This window comes from Mesoplodon bidens (genome assembly GCF_964165515.1).
Source record: "Mesoplodon bidens genome assembly, chromosome: 2".
NCBI classification, from domain to species: Eukaryota; Metazoa; Chordata; class Mammalia; order Artiodactyla; family Ziphiidae; genus Mesoplodon; species Mesoplodon bidens.
The window spans coordinates 142,749,525-142,771,600 of NC_138177.1; the positions used below are offsets into that span (position 1 = coordinate 142,749,525).

The 22,076-nt window shown below is 40.4% G+C and overlaps 2 protein-coding genes across 8 annotated transcripts in view; one reads left to right on the forward strand and one right to left on the reverse strand.

Moving 5' to 3' along the window:
* Positions 1-6,945: 6,945 nt before the first annotated feature.
* On the reverse strand, positions 6,946-7,240 carry LOC308612470 (HIG1 domain family member 1A, mitochondrial-like; the record flags this gene model as incomplete). The annotated part of the gene is made up of 1 exon (XM_081224949.1): positions 6,946-7,240. Exon 1 carries the CDS (start codon positions 7,225-7,227, stop codon positions 6,946-6,948), a length of 282 nt encoding a protein of 93 aa, XP_081081075.1. The 5' UTR covers positions 7,228-7,240.
* A 7,667-nt stretch (positions 7,241-14,907) lies between these two features.
* Positions 14,908-22,076, forward strand: part of TUT4 (terminal uridylyl transferase 4) — a 138,615-nt gene continuing 131,446 nt past the window's right edge. For all 7 annotated transcript variants that reach the window (XM_081225224.1, XM_081225227.1, XM_081225225.1 and 4 more), the window contains exon 1: positions 14,908-15,055. The gene's annotated coding sequence lies outside the window, so the exon portion shown is untranslated. The remainder of the gene's footprint in view (positions 15,056-22,076) is intronic.

Sequence of the window (22,076 nt, forward strand, 5' to 3'; positions counted from 1 at the left end):
GTCAGCTGTGTCCCTGTTGAAGAGGAGGAAAGGGTTGAAAGTTTGAGAAAACTGGGAGAGGGAGAGGGAGAGGGCGAAGATAGCATTAAAAGAGAAGCTTAGAGAGAAACTTAAAAGACTCAGGAGAGTGAATGTGAGGAGAGAGGAGGAAAAGAAGAAAGACTAGGGAGAACAAGAGGAGAAAAGGGAGTGAGAATGTGCAGAGGAGAGCTACAGCAAGTAAGCCTTCATGGGTCAGAGAGACAAAGGGGAACCCTGAGGTTTCTCTCAAGGTTGTAGAAGTCTGGACGGCCCCCCGGAGGAGCGTTGGGAGAGATCTAAGGCAGGGCAAAGATTCTGGAACTGGACCAAGGGCTGTGTAAACAAGAAAAATCAGAGCTGCATGTAAGATGAACTGGTGAACCCTCCAAGGATCCCTTTGACAGCCTACCCTCCAAAGCAGTACGTGATCTTGGGTCATATTCTCTGGGGAACTTTGGCGACACAGCAAGATTTTCCGTTGATGTTGTCTAACCTTAAGGAAATCTCTCTCTAAAATATTGTTGTCTTGCAAGGTGGGGGTACTTAGCTATTTAGAAGGTGTGTTTCTCAGGCTCTCAGAAACATCAAAGTAAGTGATGTGTGGCAAGTCTTCCCTCTCCCCAAATCTGGCACGTCTATGTTTCCAGTCAGTATTTTTTTTTTGAAGGAAAATATATCTGTAGATACTATAGCCTTTGCTCAGAGACTCTGAGAAGCCTATCATTTTTAAAGTTTGAAAATATTTGGTTGGTTTTCTCTCCCATATAATAGTGGAAGTGGAATTTAGGACAAACCTCTTAAATCAATTTGGCAGTACACATCAGGAACATTTAAAAATTTCACACTACTTGATATAGAAATCCCACATCTGAGAATTTTCTCTGAGGAAATAATCTTATAGTGCTTTATACATTTATGCAAAAAGCATTATTTAGAATAGAAAAAAATTAGAAGTAACTTAAATGCCTAACAATATGGGACTGGTTAAGCAAACTCTGGCACCTTCTCTTATATAATATTTTGCAGTTGCTAAAACTGTATTTACAAAGAATTCTTAATGATGGGGAGAAATACTTATGATAAAATATTAAGTAAAAATATATTATGTGCAAAGTGTGATCTCAACTATGCTAAAATGCATAAAAAAAAAAGACTGAAAGGAAATATGCCAAAAAGTTGTTTAGATTGATTGTCTTAAGACAGTGGGGTATGGTCTATTGTTATTGTTATTTTCTTCGTTAGGTTTTTCTAAATTTTCCAGATTTTCTGCAAAGGGCATGTAATTCTATTATAATCAGAAAAAATAAAAATTTGGTTTTAAAAGTTTAAGAAAACAGAGGACTAAATATTTACAAACATAAGTCATTTAGTCAAAAATAATTTTACAAAAGATTTAGAAGTTGTAAAAAAATGTTAAAGGAAATAAAGCAAAATTGTTAAAAAGAATAAAATGAAACATATTTAAAAATATTAATTTAAAATTTGTTTATTAAAAATAAAACTTAAAATGCGAGTGGTTATGAAAACTATATAACAACATGAGAAATGAATATGATTTAAGGTTAAAAGAAAATAAGACAAAATCATTAAGATTACAACTATCCAGTCCAACACTGTAAGCAACTACATTCAGCTCACAATATGCAGTAGGCACCCAGTAAAAGGGACTTCTGCATACATACTGCCCTCCTACAGCGGCTAGCACTTGAACCTTTCCACCCTTTGCACTCTTGCCCTTTGCCTCCTCATTTTAGACGCATATTTCTGACTTGGTTTTCTTTTAGATTCTGCCTTGCTCCTGCCAAAATATGTTCAGAGACTACTTTTAGTTATGCTTCTCCATATCTGACCTAGTCCCTGGTACTCGGCTATCAGCATAGGCCAGCTACCTTATCTTGAAGAGTGAAATGTTTTTTTTTTTTTTTTTTTTGCGGTACGTGGGCTTCTCACTGTTGTGGCCTCTCCCGTTGCAGAGCACAGGCTCCGGACGCGCAGGCTCAGTGGCCATGGCTCACGGGCCCAGCCGCTCCGTGGCATGTGGGATCTTCCCGGACCGGGGCACGAACCCGTGTCCCCTGCATCGGCAGGCGGACTCTCAACCACTGCACCACCAGGGAAGCCCCGAAATGTTTTTTTCTAAAAAAGGAGAAAGACTGGTAGGAAGTCCAGTATACCAAAATGCTAATAGTACTGTAGTAGGATTATCTATAGTTTATGCCACTTTTCTTTAGGTTTGAGATCTTTGCAATGTGGTTATGTTAGGTTTATTATTTAAAGTTTGAATTAAAGTCACTTGCCAAGTACTTTCACAGGTAATTATTGAATTCCCCTCCCTTTCATGATTTCCAAGGATGGGTATAAAATTGATAAACCTTTAGCTAAGAAGATACTGGGTCTGAGATCCTAGCTGGGTCAGAGAAACTCTTCTTCACCTTTTTTCTTTCCAAAGCAGATTCTGCACAGCCAAAACAGAGATATGGGATTATCTAAAATTTTAGATACTCTCCAACAGCTGTAGGAACAAGTCCAAACTCTTTAATATGGCTCCCCAAACCCTTCACAATCTATTGCCATTCTACTTCCCCAACTTTTATATCCCAGTAATCTGCTAACCTTCTTCTTTCTTCCTTACCCTATGCTACATCAGACTACTTGCCATTCCTTAAACACATATTAACTTTTTTCACTTTTTTAAATTGATATATAAGATTCATATAGCAAGAAGCACAAAACTTAAGTGCACAACTCAATGGCTGTTCACAGATGTATACATGTGTGACCACCACCCAGATCGAGCCCTAGAAAATTTCTAATACTCTAAAATACTCCCCTGTACCACTTTCTAGTCTGTATCTACATCCCCACCCAGAGATTACAACTATTCTGTCTTCCATCAACAAAAATTAATTTTCTGTTTTTGAATTAAAAAAAATGGAAGCACACCATATACATTCCTTAAAACACACAGTATATCTTTTTTTTTTTTTTTTTTTTTTTTTTGCGGTATGCGGGCCTCTCATTGTTGTGGCCTCTCCCGTTGCGGAGCACAGGCTCCGGACGCGCAGGCTCAGCGGCCATGGCTCACGGGCCCAGCCGCTCCGCGGCATATGGGATCCTCCCAGACCGGGGCACGAACCCGTATCCCCTGCATCGGCAGGCGGACTCTCAACCACTGCGCCACCAGGGAGGCCCCACACAGTATATCTTAATGTTTCCTCTGAGAATAGGAATGTTAACTATCTGTCATGTGCTAGTGTTCTCCCATTCAGCATCCATGGCAGACATTACTAATTCATCATTCTTTCTTATTGCTCCTAGATTGAGTTTTAGGCTCCTTTACTAAACTGCATACCAGCAGTCACTACTGGTTGTTCAGAGTTGGCGCTAGTGAAACCTCCCTTCTACGTGAGAACTTTTATCTCTGCCACTCACAACACAGTTCCTATCACTGTAACATCTCTTCGATCTGTCCCTTTTTTCTATTCCTACTGCTTCTGCTTATTTCAAGCTTTCATAATCCCTCACCTGATTTTCTACAATATCCCCTTAGTGTTTTCCCTGCCTTCAGTTTGGCTCCTCTATTCTTATCTACCCACTGCTAATTAATTTTTTAACATTGAAATATGACTACATCATTCTCCTGGTTGAAACCCTTTAAGGACTACCTTTCAGGTTAAGGCCAGGTGCTTAGCATGGTATTGTAGGCCTCATGATCTGGCCCTGCCCATCTGTCCAGTATCTCCTGTACCCTGCCCTCCAGTATGCCAGCTTCTTGCAGATTCCTGAAACATGTCCTGCCCTTTGCCTTCTCTACATCTTGAATGCTCCTCCTCTCCTTTAGATGGCTGTTTCACTCACCCTTCAAGGCTATTTCAAGAATATTTATTATCCAAACTTTTGTTGATCATTCTTTCCTAACAAAAGATTATTCTCTCCCAGACATAATTAGTTATCCCTTATTTGTGTTCTCATACATAACCTTATTATGGCAAGTATCATGTTCTATCAGTACCTGTTTACATTTCTGAGAGCCCTTTGAGGGAAAAGAGCTTTGCAGCTCCAGAACTCATCAGAGTGCATGTCATTTTTTTTTAACAATTTTTTAAAGCTCTGGTAAAATACACATAACATAAAATGTACTCTTTAACCATTTTTAAGTGTACAGTTCAGTAGCATTAAATACATTCATATTGTTGTGCAACCATCACCGCCATTCATCTCCAGAACTTTTTTCATCTTGCAAAATTGAAACGCTATACTTATTAAATAGTAATTCCTCATTCTCCCCTCTCCCCAGCCCCTGGCAACCACCATTCTACTTTCTGTCTATGATTTTGTCTATTCTAAGTACGTTATGTAAGTAGAATCACACAGTATTTGTCTTTTTGTGACTGGCTTATTTCATTTAGCACAGTGTCATTAAGGTTCATCCATGTTGTGGCATATGTAGAATTTCCTTTTTTTAAAAAAAATTGGAGTCTAATTTAAAAGTACAATATTGGAGTACAATATTGTGTTAGTTTCTGCTGTACAATGAAGTGAATCAGCTATATGTATACATATATCCCCTCCCTCTTGGACCTCCTGTCCCCCCTCCCACCATCCCATCCATCTAGGTCATCATAGAGCACCGAGTTGAACTTCCTGTGCTTTATAGCACGTTCCCACTAGCTATATATTTTACGCATGGTGGTGTATATATGACAATCCTAATCTCCCAATTTGTCCCACCCTTCCCTTCCCCCCATGTCCACATGTACGTTCTCTACATCTATGCCTCTATTCTTGCCCTGCAAATAGGTTCATCTGTACCATTTTTGTAGATTCCACATATACGCCTTAATATATGATATTTGTTTTTCTCTTTCTGGCTTACTTCACTCTGTATGACAGACTCTAGGCCCATTCAAATCTCTACAAATGACCCAATTTCATTCCTTTTTATGGCTGAGTAATATTCCATTGTATATATGTACCACATCTTCTTTATCCATTCATCTGTCAATGGACATTTAGGTTGTTTCCATGTCCTGGCTATTGTAAATAGTGCTGCAGTGAACATTGGGGTACATGACTCTTTGAATTATGGTTTTCTCAGGGTATATACCTAGTAGTAGGATGGCTGGGTCATATGGTAGTTCTATTGTTAGTTTTTTTTTTTTTTTTTTTTTTTTTTTGTGGTACGCAGGCCTCTAACTGTTGTGGCCTCTCCCGTTGCGGAGCACGGGCTCCAGATGCGCAGGCTCAGCGGCCATGGCTCACGGGCCCAGCTGCTCTGCGGCAAGTGGGATCTTCCCAGCACGGGGCACGGACCCGTGTCCCGTGCATTGGCAGGCGGACTCTCAACCACTGCGTCACCAGGGAAGCCCTATTTTTAGTTTTTTAAGGAACCTCCATACTGTTCTCCACAGTTGGTGTATCAATTTACATTCCCACCAACAGTGTAAGAGGGTTCCCTTTTCTCCACACCCTCTCCAGCATTTATTGTTTCTAGATTTTTTTTTTTTAAAAAAGATGTTTGGGGTAGGAGTTTATTAATGTTATTTTTATTTATTTTTGCTGTATTGGGTCTTCGTTTCTGTGCCAGGGCTATCTCTAGTTGTGGCAAGCGGGGGCCACTCTTCATCGCGGTGCATGGGCCTCTCACCATCGTGGCCTCTCTTGTTGCGGAGCACAGGCTCCAGATGCGCAGGCTCAGTAGTTGTGGCTCACGGGCCTAGTTGCTCCGCGGCATGTGGGATCCTCCCAGACCAGGGCTCGAACCCATGTCCCCTGCATTAGCAGGCAGATTCTCTACCACTGTGCCACCAGGGAAGCCCTGTTTGTAGATTTTTTGATGATGGCCATTCTGACTGGTGTGAGGTGATACCTCATTGTAGTTGTGATTTGTATTTCTCTAATAATTAGTGATGCCGAGCATCTTTTCATGTGCCCCTTGACCATCTGTATGTCTTCTTTTTTTTGTGTGTGTGTGTTCACTTACTTTAATAACACTACATTTACCATGTTATCACCATGGAATGTAAATTCAGGTTAGACAAGAGAATTTCACAAGTACAACAAAGCATTCTGTAGTATACCAAAGTTTGTATAATGTCTGACCAAACCAGCTTGCTCATAAATCACTTCCATTACAGGCAATTTATTTAGTTTAACATTTATGATTCTTTCAGAGAAAATAAACAGACTGCACACATTTAAAGAGTATTTTTCATTTACCTTTGCATTAACACTTAAAATACACACTTCTATTTCAAAATTCCATTTAAAAATTATTCTAAAATTATTCTAATATAACAGCAGCAAACTACAAAACAGCTAAATGGGGATCTACAGTTAAGTTATTCTCATGTTTACAACTATGATTCTGAAACAGATACTACTTCAAAGCAGCTGTTACCAGGTCTTTAGGTTTGGTTTAAAAACACACACATAGTTGCTGGGAGGTTTATAATGTTGTATTCCGTGCACTGTTCTGAAAGAGTTCTTAAAGAGCCAACCAGACCTTAAAAACAGTACTCAGTCCACAAGGCAGTCAGAAAGAGCTAAATTACCTGGGGTAAATAGGATTCCTACATTACATCAAAAGTATATGATATTCTGCAGCAACTGGGAGCATTTTCAGGTTTGGCATGTTGTCCTCTTTACAACGAATTTTATCATAATAGTTTAAGAAGGTGGACACTGTACCACTATCAAGTGCATTTAAAAGTGACATGTTTTTGTGCTAATCTGACTCCCCTGAATGACCTAGCTAGTGAACTAGTCACTAGGCAAATCAAGCCTGCAAGAAAGGAAGCCAATATTCAAATTACCATGTTATTGTCTGACCCACAGAATTTATTTTCAACATAAACATATAACTTCAATATGAGATGTCTAACTAAGGCAAGCACCACCAAGACCAAGACAGCATCTCCTCTTCTAAGGTTTAGGTTTTGCCCGGAATTCTTGATACATGGAATAGCCCATATCAAGAGTCATTGCTCCCACAACAAAGCCTTGGGCTGCCACGCACATGTGGATCAGGTGAACAGACATTTTAGTATTGCCCCTGCTCTTCAATTTATATAATCCATATACAACGATTGCTGCAAAACCTGCCATTCCAATGGGGACAAATGGTGCCTCTCTAGCTTTATGGATAAGTTTAGATCCCTGATCTTCATCATATGAAGAAAGAGAAACATCTGTGTCACTTGACATAGTGATTGAAGAATCTTCAGACAATGGCATGACGTCGCAGGCTCCTACTGGCTTCTCTGTATGTCTTCTTTGGTGAAATGTCTATTTAGGTCTTCTGCCCATTTTTGGATTGGGTTTTTTTTTGATATTGAGCTGCGTGAGCTGTTTGTATCTTTTGGATATTAATCCTTTGTCTGTTGCTTAGTTTGCAAATATTTTCTCTCATTCTGAGGGTTGTCTTTTCATCTCGTTTATGGTTTCCTTTACTGTACAAAGGCTTTTAAGTTTAATTAGGTCCCATTTGTTTATTTTTGTTTTTATTTTCATTACTCTAGGAGGTGGGTCAAAAAAGATCTTGCTGTGGTTTATGTCAAAGAGTGTTTTTCCTATGTTTTCCTCTAAGAGTTTTATAGTGTCTGGTCTTACATTTAGGTCTTTAATCCATTTTGAGTTTATTTTTGTGTATGGTGTTAGGAAATGTTCTAATTTCATTCTTTTACATGTGGCTATCCAGTTTTCCCAGCACCACTTATTGAAGAGGCAGTCTTTTCTCCATTGTATGTTCTTGCCTCCTTTGTCATAAATTAGGTGATCATATGTGTGTGGGTTTATCTCTGTGCTTTCTATCCTGTACTATTAATCTATATTTCTGTTTTTGTGCCAGTACCATACTGTTTTGATTACTGTAGCTTTGTAGTATAGTTTGAAGTCAGGGAGGTTGATTCCTCCAGCTCCGTTTTTCTTTCTCAAGATTACTTTGGCTATTTGGGGTTGTTGGTGTTTCCATACAAACTGTAAAATTTTTTGTTCTAATTCTGTGAAGAATGCCATTGGTAATTTGATAGAGATTGCATTAAATCTGTAGATTGCTTTGCATAGCATAGTCATTGTCTCAATACTGATTCTTCCAATCCAAGAACATGGTATATTTCTCCATCTGTTTATGTCATCTTTGATTTCTTTCATCAGTGTTTTATAGTTTTCTGAGTATTTGTCTTTTCCTCTTTAGGTAGGTTTATTCCTAGGTATGCATTTCCTTTCTTTTTAAGGCTGAATAATATTCCATTACATGTATATACCACATTTGCTTATCCATTCATCTGTCAATGAATACTTGGATTGCTTTCACTTTTTAGCTATTGTGAATAATGCTGCTATGAATATGGGTGTAAAATACCTCTTTGGTACCCCGTTTTCAAGTCTTTGGAGTATATGCCCAGAAGTGTAATTGCTGAATTATATGATAATTCTTTTTTTTTGTTTGTTTTAAAAGAAGGAGTGTGTGTTTCTAGAATTTTTTTTTTTTGGTTGTGCTGGTCTTAGTCGCGGAAGGTGGGCTCCTTAGTTGCGACTTGCCAGCTCCATAGTTGCGGCATGCATGTGGGATCTAGTTCCCTGACCAGGGATTGAACCTGGGCTCCCTGCATTGGGAGCGTGGAGTCTTTTTTATTTTTTAATTAATTAATTTATTTTTGGCTGCATTGGGTCCTCGTTGCTGCATGTGGGCTTTCTTTAGCTGTGGCGAGCGGGGGCTACTCTTTGTTGTGGAGCTCAGGCTTCTCATTGCAGTGGCTTCTCTTGTTGTGGAGCATGGGCTATAGGCATGCAGGCTTCAGTAGCTTTGGCACACGGGCTCAGTAGTTGTGGCTCACGGGCTCTAGAGCGCAGCCTCAGTAGTTGTGGAACATGGGCTTAGTTGCTCCATGGCATGTGGGATCTTCCCAGACCAGCACTTGAACCCATGTCTCCTGCATTGGCAGGTGGAGTCTTAACCACTGCACTACCAGGGAAGTTCCTATATGGTAATTCTATTTTTAATTTTTTGAGGAACCACTATACTGTTTTCCACAGCAGCTGTATCTTTTTACATTCCAACCAGCAGTGCACAGGGTTCTAATTTCTCTACGTACTCACCAACACTTGTTATTTTCTAGTTTTTTTGTTTTTTGTTTTATGATAGTAGCCATCCTAATGCGTGTGAGATACAATGGTATCTCATTATAGGTTTGATTTGCGTTTCCCTAATGATTGGAAATGTTGAACATCTTTTCATGTGCATACTGGTCATTTGTATACCTTCTTCAGAAAAATGTGTATTCAGGTCCTTTGCCCGTTTTTGAATCAGCTTGTTTGTTTTTTTGTTGTTGAGTTTTAGTTCTCTCTATATTGTAGATATTAATTCCTTATCAGATATATGATTTGCAAATATTTTCTCCCATTCTGTGGGTTGCCTTTTTACTCTGTTGATCCTCTCTTTTGTGCACAAAAATTTAATTTTCTTGAAGTCCAATTTGTCCATATTTTGTTTGTTGCCTGTGCCTTTGGTGTCATATCCAAGAAGTCATTGCCAAATCCAACGTTGTGAAGTTTTTGCCCTATATTTTTATCTAACAGTTTTATTATTTTAGATGTTACACTTAGGTCTCAGATCCATTTTGAGTTAATTTTTTCATATGGTGTTAGGTAAGGGTCCAACTTCATTCTTTTGCAGTGTGACTATCCATGCACCATTTTCCCAGTCAAAAAGACTTTTTCCCATTGAATGGTATCAGCACCATTATCAAAAATCATTTGACCATATATGTGAAGATTTACTTCTGGACAGAATGCATGACATTTTATAGGATACAAAGATAAATCAGAGTGCAGATTGTCCTAACACACTAGAATTGGTCATAAGGAGATTGTTAGAATGGAGTTGGATCTTATTTTTGTTTTGGAGAAAAAGGGGGAAGAAGATTTGATTCAGAGAAAGTAAAATAGATGACTTAAAGGGAGTTCATGTCAGAATTAAAGACCTTTAGACTCTTTTCCTGCCCTAGTTCATCTAGTTCACATCCTTGTTTTTATATATGAAGAAAAAGAGACATGGTGTTACTCTTGAGGTAAGAATTACCAAAAAACAGACATTATAGTAGAAAGATTTCAGCTCAGTAAAGGAAGAATTCTAACATCTAGCATAGATAAATGTGGGAAGAAATGAGCTCTCTATTAAGTACAAATATTCAAACAGAAATTGTGTTACCGAATTAGATTCGAGGCCCCCCTCTTGGGGCCCTAGCTGAACTGAAGATCCCCTGGCTCAATCAGGGAGCTCTTTCTCACTCAGCTTCACACTGCCAATAATGAAACTGAGTTTGGTACAAGCAAGACAGGCTTTTATTCAATGGCCAGAGAATGGAGAAGGGGAGCTCATGCTCTAAAAGCACCTCTCTCCAAAGGGAGAGGAGTAAGGGAATTTTAAGCAAACAGGTCAACAGAGTTCTAGGAAAGGAGCAGAGATTTTCATGGGCAGCCAGGGCATGCACAGTCTTTCATGTTCCTTTTCATGCACCAACTGTCCCTAGCAGAGTACAAATACCCACTTTGGGTGGAGATCTTAGCATCGTAATGAAGTGAAGGTAACTTTCAGATACCTCCAGGTTTCATCTGGGCAGGAACATTCCTGTGATCAAGTCAGAGCTGGTTAGGAGCAGTTGACCATTGTATATCTCTCAAAGCATGTATCTCTTAAAGTACAGCTGCAAAGCATCTCTGCCAATACCAGGGGGTATTTTGAAACAAACACAGAGATAAATCAGGGCAAGTGTATTTCAGCTCTCAGGGGTTGGTATGGAAACACAGAGATAAATCAAGGCAAGGAAAGCAGTGACCTTTAGCCTACTTTGCCCACCATTTTGGATCTAGTCTTTTCAGTCTGGTTTTATTGTGGTCCTTTGTGGCATCCTGTTGATAAAATACAACTAGCTTGTATGGTTAAAAAATAAAAATAAAAATAAAAATAAAAGTAACAAAACAAAAAACCAACAGTTTCTGTGCCTGGGGCCTGGGCTGCATAGCATGTAAGTTTTGCTGTAGAAAGCAGGTCTGATCATCTCTCTGCCTTGCTTGCAAATGTTCTGTGACATTAACTTCAGGAAAAAGGCCACTTTTTGAAATGGCATACATGGCCTTTATAATGTGGTCCTAGGCTACAATTATAGCATCATTTCCTGGCCTGTATCTATGTTCTTGATATATCCAACTATATGAACTCTAATGTCTTTTCTAACTCTCAGATCTTATTCACATTAAAGAAAAAGCCTCCTTGAAAAATAAAAAACAGAGCTTTTTTTTTTTTTTTTGCGGTACGCGGGCCTTTCACTGTTGTGTCCTCTCCCGTTGCGGAGCACAGGCTCCGGACGCGCAGGCTCAGCGGCCATGGCTCACGGGCCCAGCCACTCCGCGGCAAGTGGGATCTTCCCGGCACGGGGCACAGACCTGTGTCCCGTGCATCGGCAGGCGGACTCTCAACCACTGCGCCACCAGGGAAGCCCGCATGCATGCTATTTTTAAGAATCACAATAATTTTAAACTTTGAACTTATCATCTGCTTTACAGACAACTTAGAGTGTCAACAAGCAATTTCTAGGTACTTTCTGAGCATCAGAATTGTTCTGGGTGCTGGGAATACACAGGTGAAGAAGACATGGTTAGGACCACATTATGGGACTCTTTTTGACTGGAGCTCATCATCAGCCAGGGTCTGTAAAAGGTCACCAACCACTGAAGTCTCTCTCCTTGAAGAAATCAGGTATATAGAAAAAAAAGGAGCCTCAGAAAGAAAACTTTAGCAGATCTGATCATATCTCTCCCTTACTTATGAATGTTCAGTAACTCCCTATTAACTACAGGATAAAACCTGTTTTTTTGAATAACATACATGGACCTTTATGATTTGTTCCCTTTATGATTTACCAGTAGATCTTGGTTTCAGCGGACTTAACTCTAAGGTACCTTTCTTGTTCTGATTTAATTTACTCACCAAATCATCTTTTCATCCAATATGATGATTTTTGGATTGGGTTTTCCTATCACCGAGGAAGAGAATAGAATATGAATACTGATCCATTGGGCAATTATATTCCTCATTACATATGATGAAATAAGATTTTTGGTGTAAGTAATTTTCACCTGAGTTTGGGTGAAATGGAGCTCCCTGAACTTCTGAACTGGTAGGCTAAATTTGGAGACTTAACCACAATCATGAGGTCTTCCTTGCAAGTATCAGATATAAGTCCTTAGTATATATATATAGAGCAGTATCAGATACAAGTCCTTAGTGTATTTATACAGAGCCGTCAGATATTTACCATTCAATTTCTCATTAAGCTGTTGGTGATTCAATGGAAAGAACACAGAACTGGTATTCTAGGCCTGCCTGTGACTTACTGTATGACCCTGGCCACTAATTAAGTCTCTTATACCCTAAGTTCCCTCATTTTTCCCATAGAAATACTTGCTCTATACGTGTTCTATTGTGATGATAAGCAAGAGTATAGTTGCCAAAATTTTCCATTCAAGGAGTATGTAGGCATTATAAGGAATACAAATGCTAAGTATTTGCACTCAAGTTGATAATTTATTGGAGTCAGACTCATAAAAGTAATGTGTAGGGATTCAGAGAATGGAGGAATCACATTCAGTGATGTGTGCGGGGGTGGTGATCAAGATGATTTAATAAAGGAGGTAGGAGTTGAGCTGGATCTTGAGGAATAGGAAAGGTGGTAGAAGAGAGTTAGCTGGAAGGGATAAGAGCAGAGAGGCACTGGGATTCTCAGTCTGGCCCCAGCCTTTGTTTTCAGACTCATTATCTTCTGCACACTCCAGACAAAATGATGTTCTCCGAATCACAGACTTGTGTCCGGCACGTAGTAGGCAAACCTCCAAGGTTCAGCTTCTACCTCTTCCGTTAAACCCTCACCCAAGTGGAATTTATCATGCTCTCCTCTGCATCTTAATGACTCTACAGGCTTTAAATTTGGGACCTGCTACTTTCCCTACATCCTCTCTGTCAAGTAGGTATTCTGCCGTTGAAAACTTACAGATAAACTCAGAGGGTGTATTTGGCCAAAGTCAAACAACTGATAAGTGCTGAAGCCAGGTAGAGCTCTTTTGACTTGAAATCCACTACTGTATGCCCTACACTGGAGCGCCCTGGCATGAAACAGGTGGAGTAAAATGTATTGATACTTAATTCTCAGAGCTCTAATTTTCTCATTTATAAATGGGAGCAGTAGCACGGACCTCATGGGATTGTTTTAATTTTTTTTTTGGCCGCACCGCTTTTGGGATCCCAGTTCCCTGACCAGGGATGGAACCCGAGCCCCCTGCAGTGGAAGTGCGGAGCTCTAACCACTGGACCAACAGGGAATTCCCTGTTATAAGAATTAAATGGTAAAATATGTGAACTCCCTAGCTCAATGACTAGCATTTAGTGGTCCCTTCTCACCAAGCTTCAGATTCATGTAGGCATAAATACACAAATAAGAAATATCCAGTTCTGGGCTGCAAAGAAAACGGATTCTGCAGAGAGGCCTTCTGTAAACTTTTACAGGCCCCAGCCTCTGAGTCACGTCATGAGAAATTTTATAAGGCAGCATCTTGTAAAGACTTTAGATTTTGCATTTTCCCTCACGTCCAACCTATCATATCCTTTTCCTGCCTTAGCATGTGTCAAATGCAAGGACTGTAGTTGTGTGACTTGTCCAGCTTTGAGGTTAGAGGGTGGTTGAATAATCTCCAAGGCTGGGATCCTAAAAAAAATTAACCAAACCATTCTTTCCGATCGGGACTTTTAATTACTACGTGGAGGAACCTACATTAAAAGCAAGAGGGGGAGAAGGCTCATGGATGGTAGTTGATTCCAAACCCACGTGAACCTAAATAAATGATTTCTTAAATCTTTTACCGGGGTAGAGAGTGGGATACTCTTGTGATTTCTCTCGAGCTCCTTAACTCCAGAATTGGCTGCATTTTAAAAGAAAAGGATTCCAGCTTTGGTGGGCTGGTGGCAAAGTGAATAGGCGGGGAATGGTGGGGCGACCCGGGAGGATTCCTCTGTCTACCTACTCGCTGGTGTTCAGAAGCCCGCTCTAGCCGCCAAGGGTCCGCGGAGGCGCGGGCCGGGTCAGTTCCGTAAGCCAGGCTCTCAGAGGTGCACGTCCAAGGCCGGGGCTTCCTTCCCCTGGGGGACGGCTTTCGGGCCCTCTTCCCGCTTGGGGGCCTCCGTAGGGAGGTCCCCAGACAAGGAAGCAGACCTGAGCGGCGCGGCAGTGCCCGCGACCCCGGCCTCCTCAAGCACGTCAGCGTCCTCGCGCCGCTCCCCGGAGGGCCCAGCGGGGGAGATGGACTTCGCGACCCTCGCTCGGTGGCCCCGCCCCTCCCCGCGAGCCCGTGGTGACTTCAACCTTCCCCCAACGCTAGAGGGCCCCGCCCCCTCCCCGCGGGCTAATGAGTGTCCTCGCGCGCTCGCCCCTTCCCTCAGGGTGAGTGTGAGCGCGCTGTCCTCTCACCTCGGCGTTGTTTCCCTCCTCCCCATTGTTTCCCGTCTCTACCACAAGGCCACGAACGTAGCCCCTCCCCCAAGGGTGTTTACTACCCCCCACCCCAGTTTAACCAGTGCCCAGGGGACCCCAGAACGGAGGGAGGGGCACCCCCAAACTCTTCCCCCTGCGCCTCTTTTCCGGAGTCTCCTGTGCATCTGTTCCCTACCCCCGCCCGGGTCAGGACTCCATTCGGGGATCCGTCCCTCTCTCCCCTCCCCCTCTCCCCCGGCTCCCCTTCTCCCTCGGCCCCCTCCCCTCGGCGGGTCCTCCTCTTTCTCTCCCCCTCTCTCCTCCCCCTCCCCATCCCTTCCCCCCCACAATGCAGTTCGCGGCGCGGCGGACATGGCGGTGGAACCCTGAGCTCGTCGTGTCTTGGCCTCCAGCGGCGGCGGCAGTGACGGCGGCAGCGGGAGGCGGAGGCGGAGCGGGAGCCACTGAGATGAGGAGGCGCCGTGCGCGCCTGTAGCTCGCGGGCCTCGCAGGTACGGAGGTTCCGGCCGCGGCGCAGCACCCGGCGCCCAAAGGGGTGTGCTCGGCGCAGGCCAGGCGGCCCCCTCTTCGCCCTCAGGTGCCGCGGCTCGCAGGTGTCGCGGGCCCGGCCCGAGCCCGTGTCAGCCGCCCTCTTGGGGCCTGACACTTCTTTCTTTGCCGGAATGCGCTTCGGGTGTCCCAGGGGAAGGCAGAGATAAGGGAGGTAGGGGCGGCGGCCTGGGCTTCCTGAGGAGGGCATCGGGGAGCTTTGGGGCCGAACTCCACAGCGAGGCTGGGGCGCTCGGCCCCCGAGCTGAAACCTGTAGACCCGGGCAGCGGATTTTGAGTTAACGGGATAGGAGTGAACATTTTCTGGGGTCCAGTATGATTCCTTGTCATGTGTGCCTTTTCTTTCACCCCTGCTTAGATATAGACGTACGTATATAACATGTAAATACACAAACACGCATATAATACATTAAACATTTTTTTCCGGGCTCGCCCTTGTCGGGATGAGAGAACGTAGAGATGTCTGTGAGGATATCGCTTCTTGCTCGCCCGCCTTCTCTCTCCCCCGCCCCCCGGTCGAATGGTGGTAATGAACGCTTTTGACGTGGGAAACTGAGATTCGTATTTGTAAACAGACAGCACTCGCCGAGTGTGTTGTACGCCTCCGCGAGAGGTTTCAGGTCCTTTTGGTATACGGATTGCAAAAGAATGAGATATCTAGACCTGAAAGAAAGATATCATCGGGATTTCAAGTCGTACCTGAATGTGGTGAATTACTGTTATTTTAACAACGTTGATTAAATACTTTCTTTTTAGAAGATTATCAAATTTTTAATCATGAATTTTGTACCTTCCGCGAGATCTTAGTTTCGGTATACCATGTTTCTTCGCTTCGATATATTTTTCATACAAAAGTAGTTCCTTACACATTTGACGTTCTACTCCCTTTTGTGATTTCTTTAGTGTCCAGAAGTGCAATTCGAATTGTGTATTGTTGGCATGCATTTAATAATTAGCTGGAGCGGATCAGGTTACCTTTTGTTTCCAAAGATCGCCCCCCCATCCAGTCTTGTAGTAGCGAAATGTGTAACACTTGGTGAAACGGAACATATCCTTTTTCTGTTTTTAAAATAATGAGAACTATTAGCTAATAAAATTGGATAATTGCAACTGGTTATGATAATTTAGAGAGAATGCCGTATCAAGGTGGTGAATTGTAGGATGGTTTTTTTAAAAAGTTTTTTTTGTTGTTACTATCAGTCAGCGTGTTCTGTATATGAGTAAAATGTACGCTGAAATTTTTTTTAGGCTCAGAACGCTTGTATGTCTCCTTAGAAATTGCTGCACTACATTGCATCCTAGTACTGATTAGTCACAACTTATAAAGTTTGAAATATTGATTCATTTAGAAAACTGTGTTTAAGATAATTAATGAATTCACTAGTGTCTAGTGTATTATGATCCTTTTATAAACAAATTTTAAAGAGTGCTTCTTAAAAACCATATACTTTGGGGAAGATAAGAATTTTAAGTTGTTTTATGCTTTAAAAAGATGATATTTAATACAAACAAAATAGTTACTTTTTCAAAAAGAGCTATTTTAGATAAATTTTCCTGCTGGTTGTAATTTTTCATTTGACTTCTGTGGAAAATGAAAAAATAAAGCTTCCTTGAAATAATACAGAAGCGGAAGTGAAAGTTATTGACATTTAATGTTTTAAGTCTAGCAAATATCTAAATACAAAAAGGAAATTAAAGTCTTTTCATTGTCCTAGGTCAAGTTGTTAGTAATACAGATAAACTAACAAGATGTTATGATGCACATAAGTTTAGTTCAATATTGTAAATCCTAAATCACGTCTAGAATTAAATATATTTTTAGTTAATGTAGCTGGAACAGTATAGTGTCTGCATTATAATTTCAGACCTTTTAAAATAAAAATTTTTATTTGTAATTATAAATGTATGATTAATGAAAAGCTGTTTACAGAGAATTTTTATTAGTTCTCAGAGTAGAGTCATTTTAGTAAGAGTAATTGGATGATTCTTTTTGACCTCAAAGTTAACCTTGACATGCACAATAAGCAGGATTAATTATGTTGTGTTCTTCATATAATGTCAAATCAGGATCTTTGGGTAGACAAAGGTGTATGAATTCTATTTCTGCAGAAAGTTTCTGGTTTCAGAGAAACTATAAATACGACTTACCTGTAAATGCCGATGCCAGTAAATTTTGTTTACCCTTAAAAAAAAAAGACCATTTTGATATAACAAATTCAGTGAGATGTGTTACTTCCTAACATAAACTACAAATACTTGAATTCAGTTGATTGTTACTGCAGATAGAAATATGTTCTAAAAAAGAAGAGTTCTAGAAAGACAAATAGGCAAGGGGAGTAAAGCAGGATATATAGACTTTTTTCTTCTTAGAGGAATTAAGATTAATTACACTGAACTAAGTAAATTAGAATTTTTTTACACTAAACTAAGTTTTACCTGTTTTGTTTCAGGCATTGTGCTAGACATGTTTATGTATTTTTTTCACTTGTTCAGTGTAACAACCCTATGAAACCTGTTTTATAAATGAGGAATCTCTGACTCAGGTTAATTTGCAAAAGATCATAGAGTTAGAAAGATTGAAAGCAGCTCTGTGTGTTCTTCCTATTATATATGTCATGTTGCTTCTCAGATGTATCAAGTGTTCTCCCAATTTTTTGGGAGAAACTGCCTAAGGTTGCTTGTTCATTAATCATTTATTTCTTCAAACATTTGCATTTGTACTTTATGCTAGACATTGCTAGGTTTTAGAGATATAAAATTATTGAAGACAACCTCTTGCTTCAGGGAACTTAGTCATATAATATGTACAGATAAATTGCAACACACTAGATTATGGGAGTTCGGAGGGAAGATGCCGGCTCTTGAGGGATGAGTAGGAGTTTTCCAGGTGGAGAAGGGGATAGACTGGAGGCCATTCCAAAGTAAAGGAATAATATGTGTGAAGGTGGTAAGTTGTAATAGGGCTTGGTGTTTAGGGGAGAGTGAGAAATTCAGTGTGGTATGAATTGAGGAGTTAATGGATAGAGTGGTGAGAGAAATGGTTTGAAGTACCTGGCAGATTGTGAAGATTATTGTGTATGTTAAATGAAGAACTTCAGATTTTTATCGTGTAAAGTGAGATCACCAAGTGGGATAGTGGTTGAGCTGTAATTAAAATTATGTTTTTTGATTCCTATTTTAGTATTTCTTTCTCCTTGGCTTCTCCATCAATAGATTTACCCTTGTTTTCATTGGATAGTCAAGCCATCTTTTGTATGCTGCTCTCTTCTCCTCTCTCTAGTTGCTGTATTCCAGACTGGTTCTTTGAGGATCCTGTGATCCAAGTCTTATTGTCTAAGAATGTTTAATTTCTTAGAGGAGTCTTTTGAGGTAAAAATAACTCTGGGAGAAATCACCTTGTTATGGTTACACAGGAAGTGTTTTCACTCCTTGGCTTGGGTTAGTTGACTGCTTTCTAGTTTACCACTGGAAAGCAATAACATAGGGCATTGGGGAATGTGGGCTGGAAAGCAGAGGCAGGATTCATACAAGCTCGGTGTTCATCAGTAAAGATGAGCAAAGTCCTACTGATCTTTATACAAAGCAATCTGTATTTTCAAAAATTAGGTATTTTGTAAGACACAATAATCTGGTCATTTTAAATGGGTATTTGATTTACAATGATAATAGGTAACTTACTTCATAGTTACTATGTGTTAATTTTTTTTTTTTTTTTTTTTTTTTTTTTTTGCTGTATGCGGGCCTCTCACTGTTGTGGCCTCTCCCGTTGCGGAGCACAGGCTCCGGACGCGCAGGCCCAACGGCCATGGCTCACGGGCCCAACTGCTCCGCGGCATGTGGGATCTTCCCAGACCGGGGCACGAACCCGTGTCCCCTGCATCGGCAGGCGGACTCTCAACCACTGCGCCACCAGGGAAGCCCACTATATGTTAATTTATTGCTAAAGATCTTAGAAGTATTTATCGGCCCTCGCAACAACTCCTTTTATATTATCAGTATTTATAGGTGAGGAAAGTAGCTGCAGAAAAACTAAATACCTTGGATAAGATCTCAGAGCTAGTTTGCTGCTGAGCCAGGATTTGAACTCACGGTGTATGAGTCTAGAGTTAGAGCTCTTAACCACTATACTATGTTGCACCTCAAGCTTAGGTTGTCAAATTTTAGTATGCAGAGGATGTTAAATTCAGTCTAGTTGCATAGGTTGTCAAAAAATGTTTTGTTAAGAACATAAAGTATGAATTAAGATGATAATGAAATCTGATTGCATTTTGTCAGTCTCAGCTGTACACTGTAGTTTAAATAATTAACATTAAAATTGATTGGTCATTAACTATAAATAGCTCAGCTTGTGCTGAGGGTTAGTTTAGGTCAGCGATATTCAAACTGTGTTTGGGGACCTTTTGGGGGTCTCTGAGTCGTAACTGTTTTCATAATAATATTAAGAAGGTATTTACCTTTTCCCCTTTCATTTTCTCATCTGGAATGTAGAGTGATAGATATATGTGAAAACATTATTACTTTGATGGTACTGGAATGTGTAATAGTGTGTTCTTTTTTTCTTTTTCTTTGAGAGATAATTTACAGTACTATAAAACTCACCTATTTAAAGCATGCAGTTCAGGGACTTCCCTGGCAGTCTGGCCGTTAATACTCCGCGCTTCCAATGCAGAGGACACGGGTTTGATCCCTGGTTGGGGAACTAAGATCCCATATGCTGCGTTGCGTGACCAAAAAAAAAAAAAAAAAAAAGCATGCAGTTCAGTGTATATTCGTAAGGTTATGTAACCATCACTACTGTTTAATTCCAGAATATTTTCATCTTACCAAAAGAAACCCTGTGCCCATTAGCAATCACCCCGCATCCCCCCCACCTCAAGCTTTTGGCAGCCACTAAACTGCTTTCTGTCTCATTCTGTCTTTGGAATTGCCTATTCTGGATATTTCATGTGAATAGAGTCATATAACATGTGGCTTTTTGTGCCTGGCTTCTTTCACTAAGCATAATGTTTTCAAGGTTCGTCCATAATACATCATGTATTAGCACTTCATTCCTTTTTATGGCTGAATAATACTACATTCTGTGGAATGTATTCTATAGAGATACCACATTTTGTTTATCCATTCATCATTTGATAGACATTTGGGTTATTTCCACTTTTTGGCTATTATGAATAATGTTTCTTTGAACATTCATGTAAAAGTTTTTGTGAGGATGTATGTTTTCATTTCTCTTGGATATATACCCAGGAGTGGAATTGCTGAGTGTTTTGATACATTTATGTTTAACTTTATGGAGGAACTGCCAAACTGTTTTCCTGAGAGGCTGCACCATCTTATATTTTCGCTAGTAATGTACGAGGCTTCTAATTTCTCCACATCCTCACCAACACTTGTTATTGTCCATCTTTTAAATTATTGCCATCCTAGCTGGTGAAGTGGTATCTCATTGTGGTTTTGATTTGCAGTTCCCTAATGACTAATGATGTTAAGCATCTCTTCATGGGTCTGTTGGCTCTTTGTATATCTTATTTGGAGAAATGTCTATTTAAATCCTTTGTTCATTAAAAAAAATCGGATTATTTTTATTGTTGAATTGTAAGAATTCTTTATATATTCTGTATACTAGACCCTTATCAGATAAATGATATGCATTTTGTGGGTTGTCTTTTCATTTTCTTTTTTTAAATTTAAAAATTTTGGCAAAATATATATATAACATAAAATTTACCATGTTAACCATTTTTAAGTGTATATTCACAGTGTTGTGCAACCATCACCACCATCCATGTCCAGAACTTTTTCCTTTTTCCCAAACTAACACTCTGTGCCCTTAAGCAATAACTCCTCACTCCCTCCTCCCCTCAGCCCCTAGCAACCATCATTCTACTTTCTGTTTCTATGAATTTGACTACTGTATGTAATTAGAGTCATATAATATTTGTTCTTTTGTGACTTACTTCATTTAGCACAGTGTCTTCAAGGTTCTTCTGTGTTATAGCATGTGTCGGAATTTGCTTCCTTATTAAGGCTGAATAACGTTTTGTTGTATTTATATACCATATTTTTGTTTATCCGTTCATCCGTTGATAGACACTTTGGTTGCTTCTGCCTTTTGGCTATTGTGAATACTGCTGCTGTGGATGTGGGTGCACAAATATCTGTTTGAGTCCCTGCTTTCTGTTCTTTGGAAATGTACCCAGAAGTGGAATTGCTGGATCATGTGGTAAATCTATGTTTAGTTTCTGAGGAACTGCCATTTAATTCTTTTCATTTTCTTGAGTATGTTTTTTAAGCACCCAAGTTTTAGATTTTGATAAAGTCCTATTTATCTACTTCTTCTTGCACTTTGGGAGTCATATCTAAGAAATATAAGCCAAAATTATAAAGATCTACACCTGTGTTTTTTTCTAACAGTTTTATAGTTTTAGCTTTTACATTTAGGTCTTTGATCCATTTTTAGTTTATTTTTATTTTTTTATTTTTTATTTTTTTGCGGTACATGGGCCTCTCACCGTTGCAGCCTCTCCTGCTGCGGAGCACAGGCTCTGGACACGCAGGCCCAGTGGCCACGGCCCACGGGCCCAGCTGCTCCACGGCACGTGGTATCCCTCCAGACCGGGGCACGAACCCGTGTCCCCTGCACCGGCAGGCGGACCCTCAACCACTGAGCCGCCAGGGAAGCCCCATTTTTGGTTAATTTTTGAATGTGGTGTGAGGCAGAGGTCCAACTTCATTCTTTTGCATGTGGCTATCCAGTTATCCTAGCACCATTTATTGAACAAGACTGTTCTTTCCCTTGTTGAATGATCTTGGTGTCATTGTTGAAAATCAATTGACCATAAATGTCTCTGTTTCTGGCTTCTCAATTGATTCTGGATTCTCCATTGATTTGTATGTCTGTCCTTATGCCAGTAACACCCAGTCTTTTTTCTTTTTTTTCCCATTTATTTATTTTATTTATTT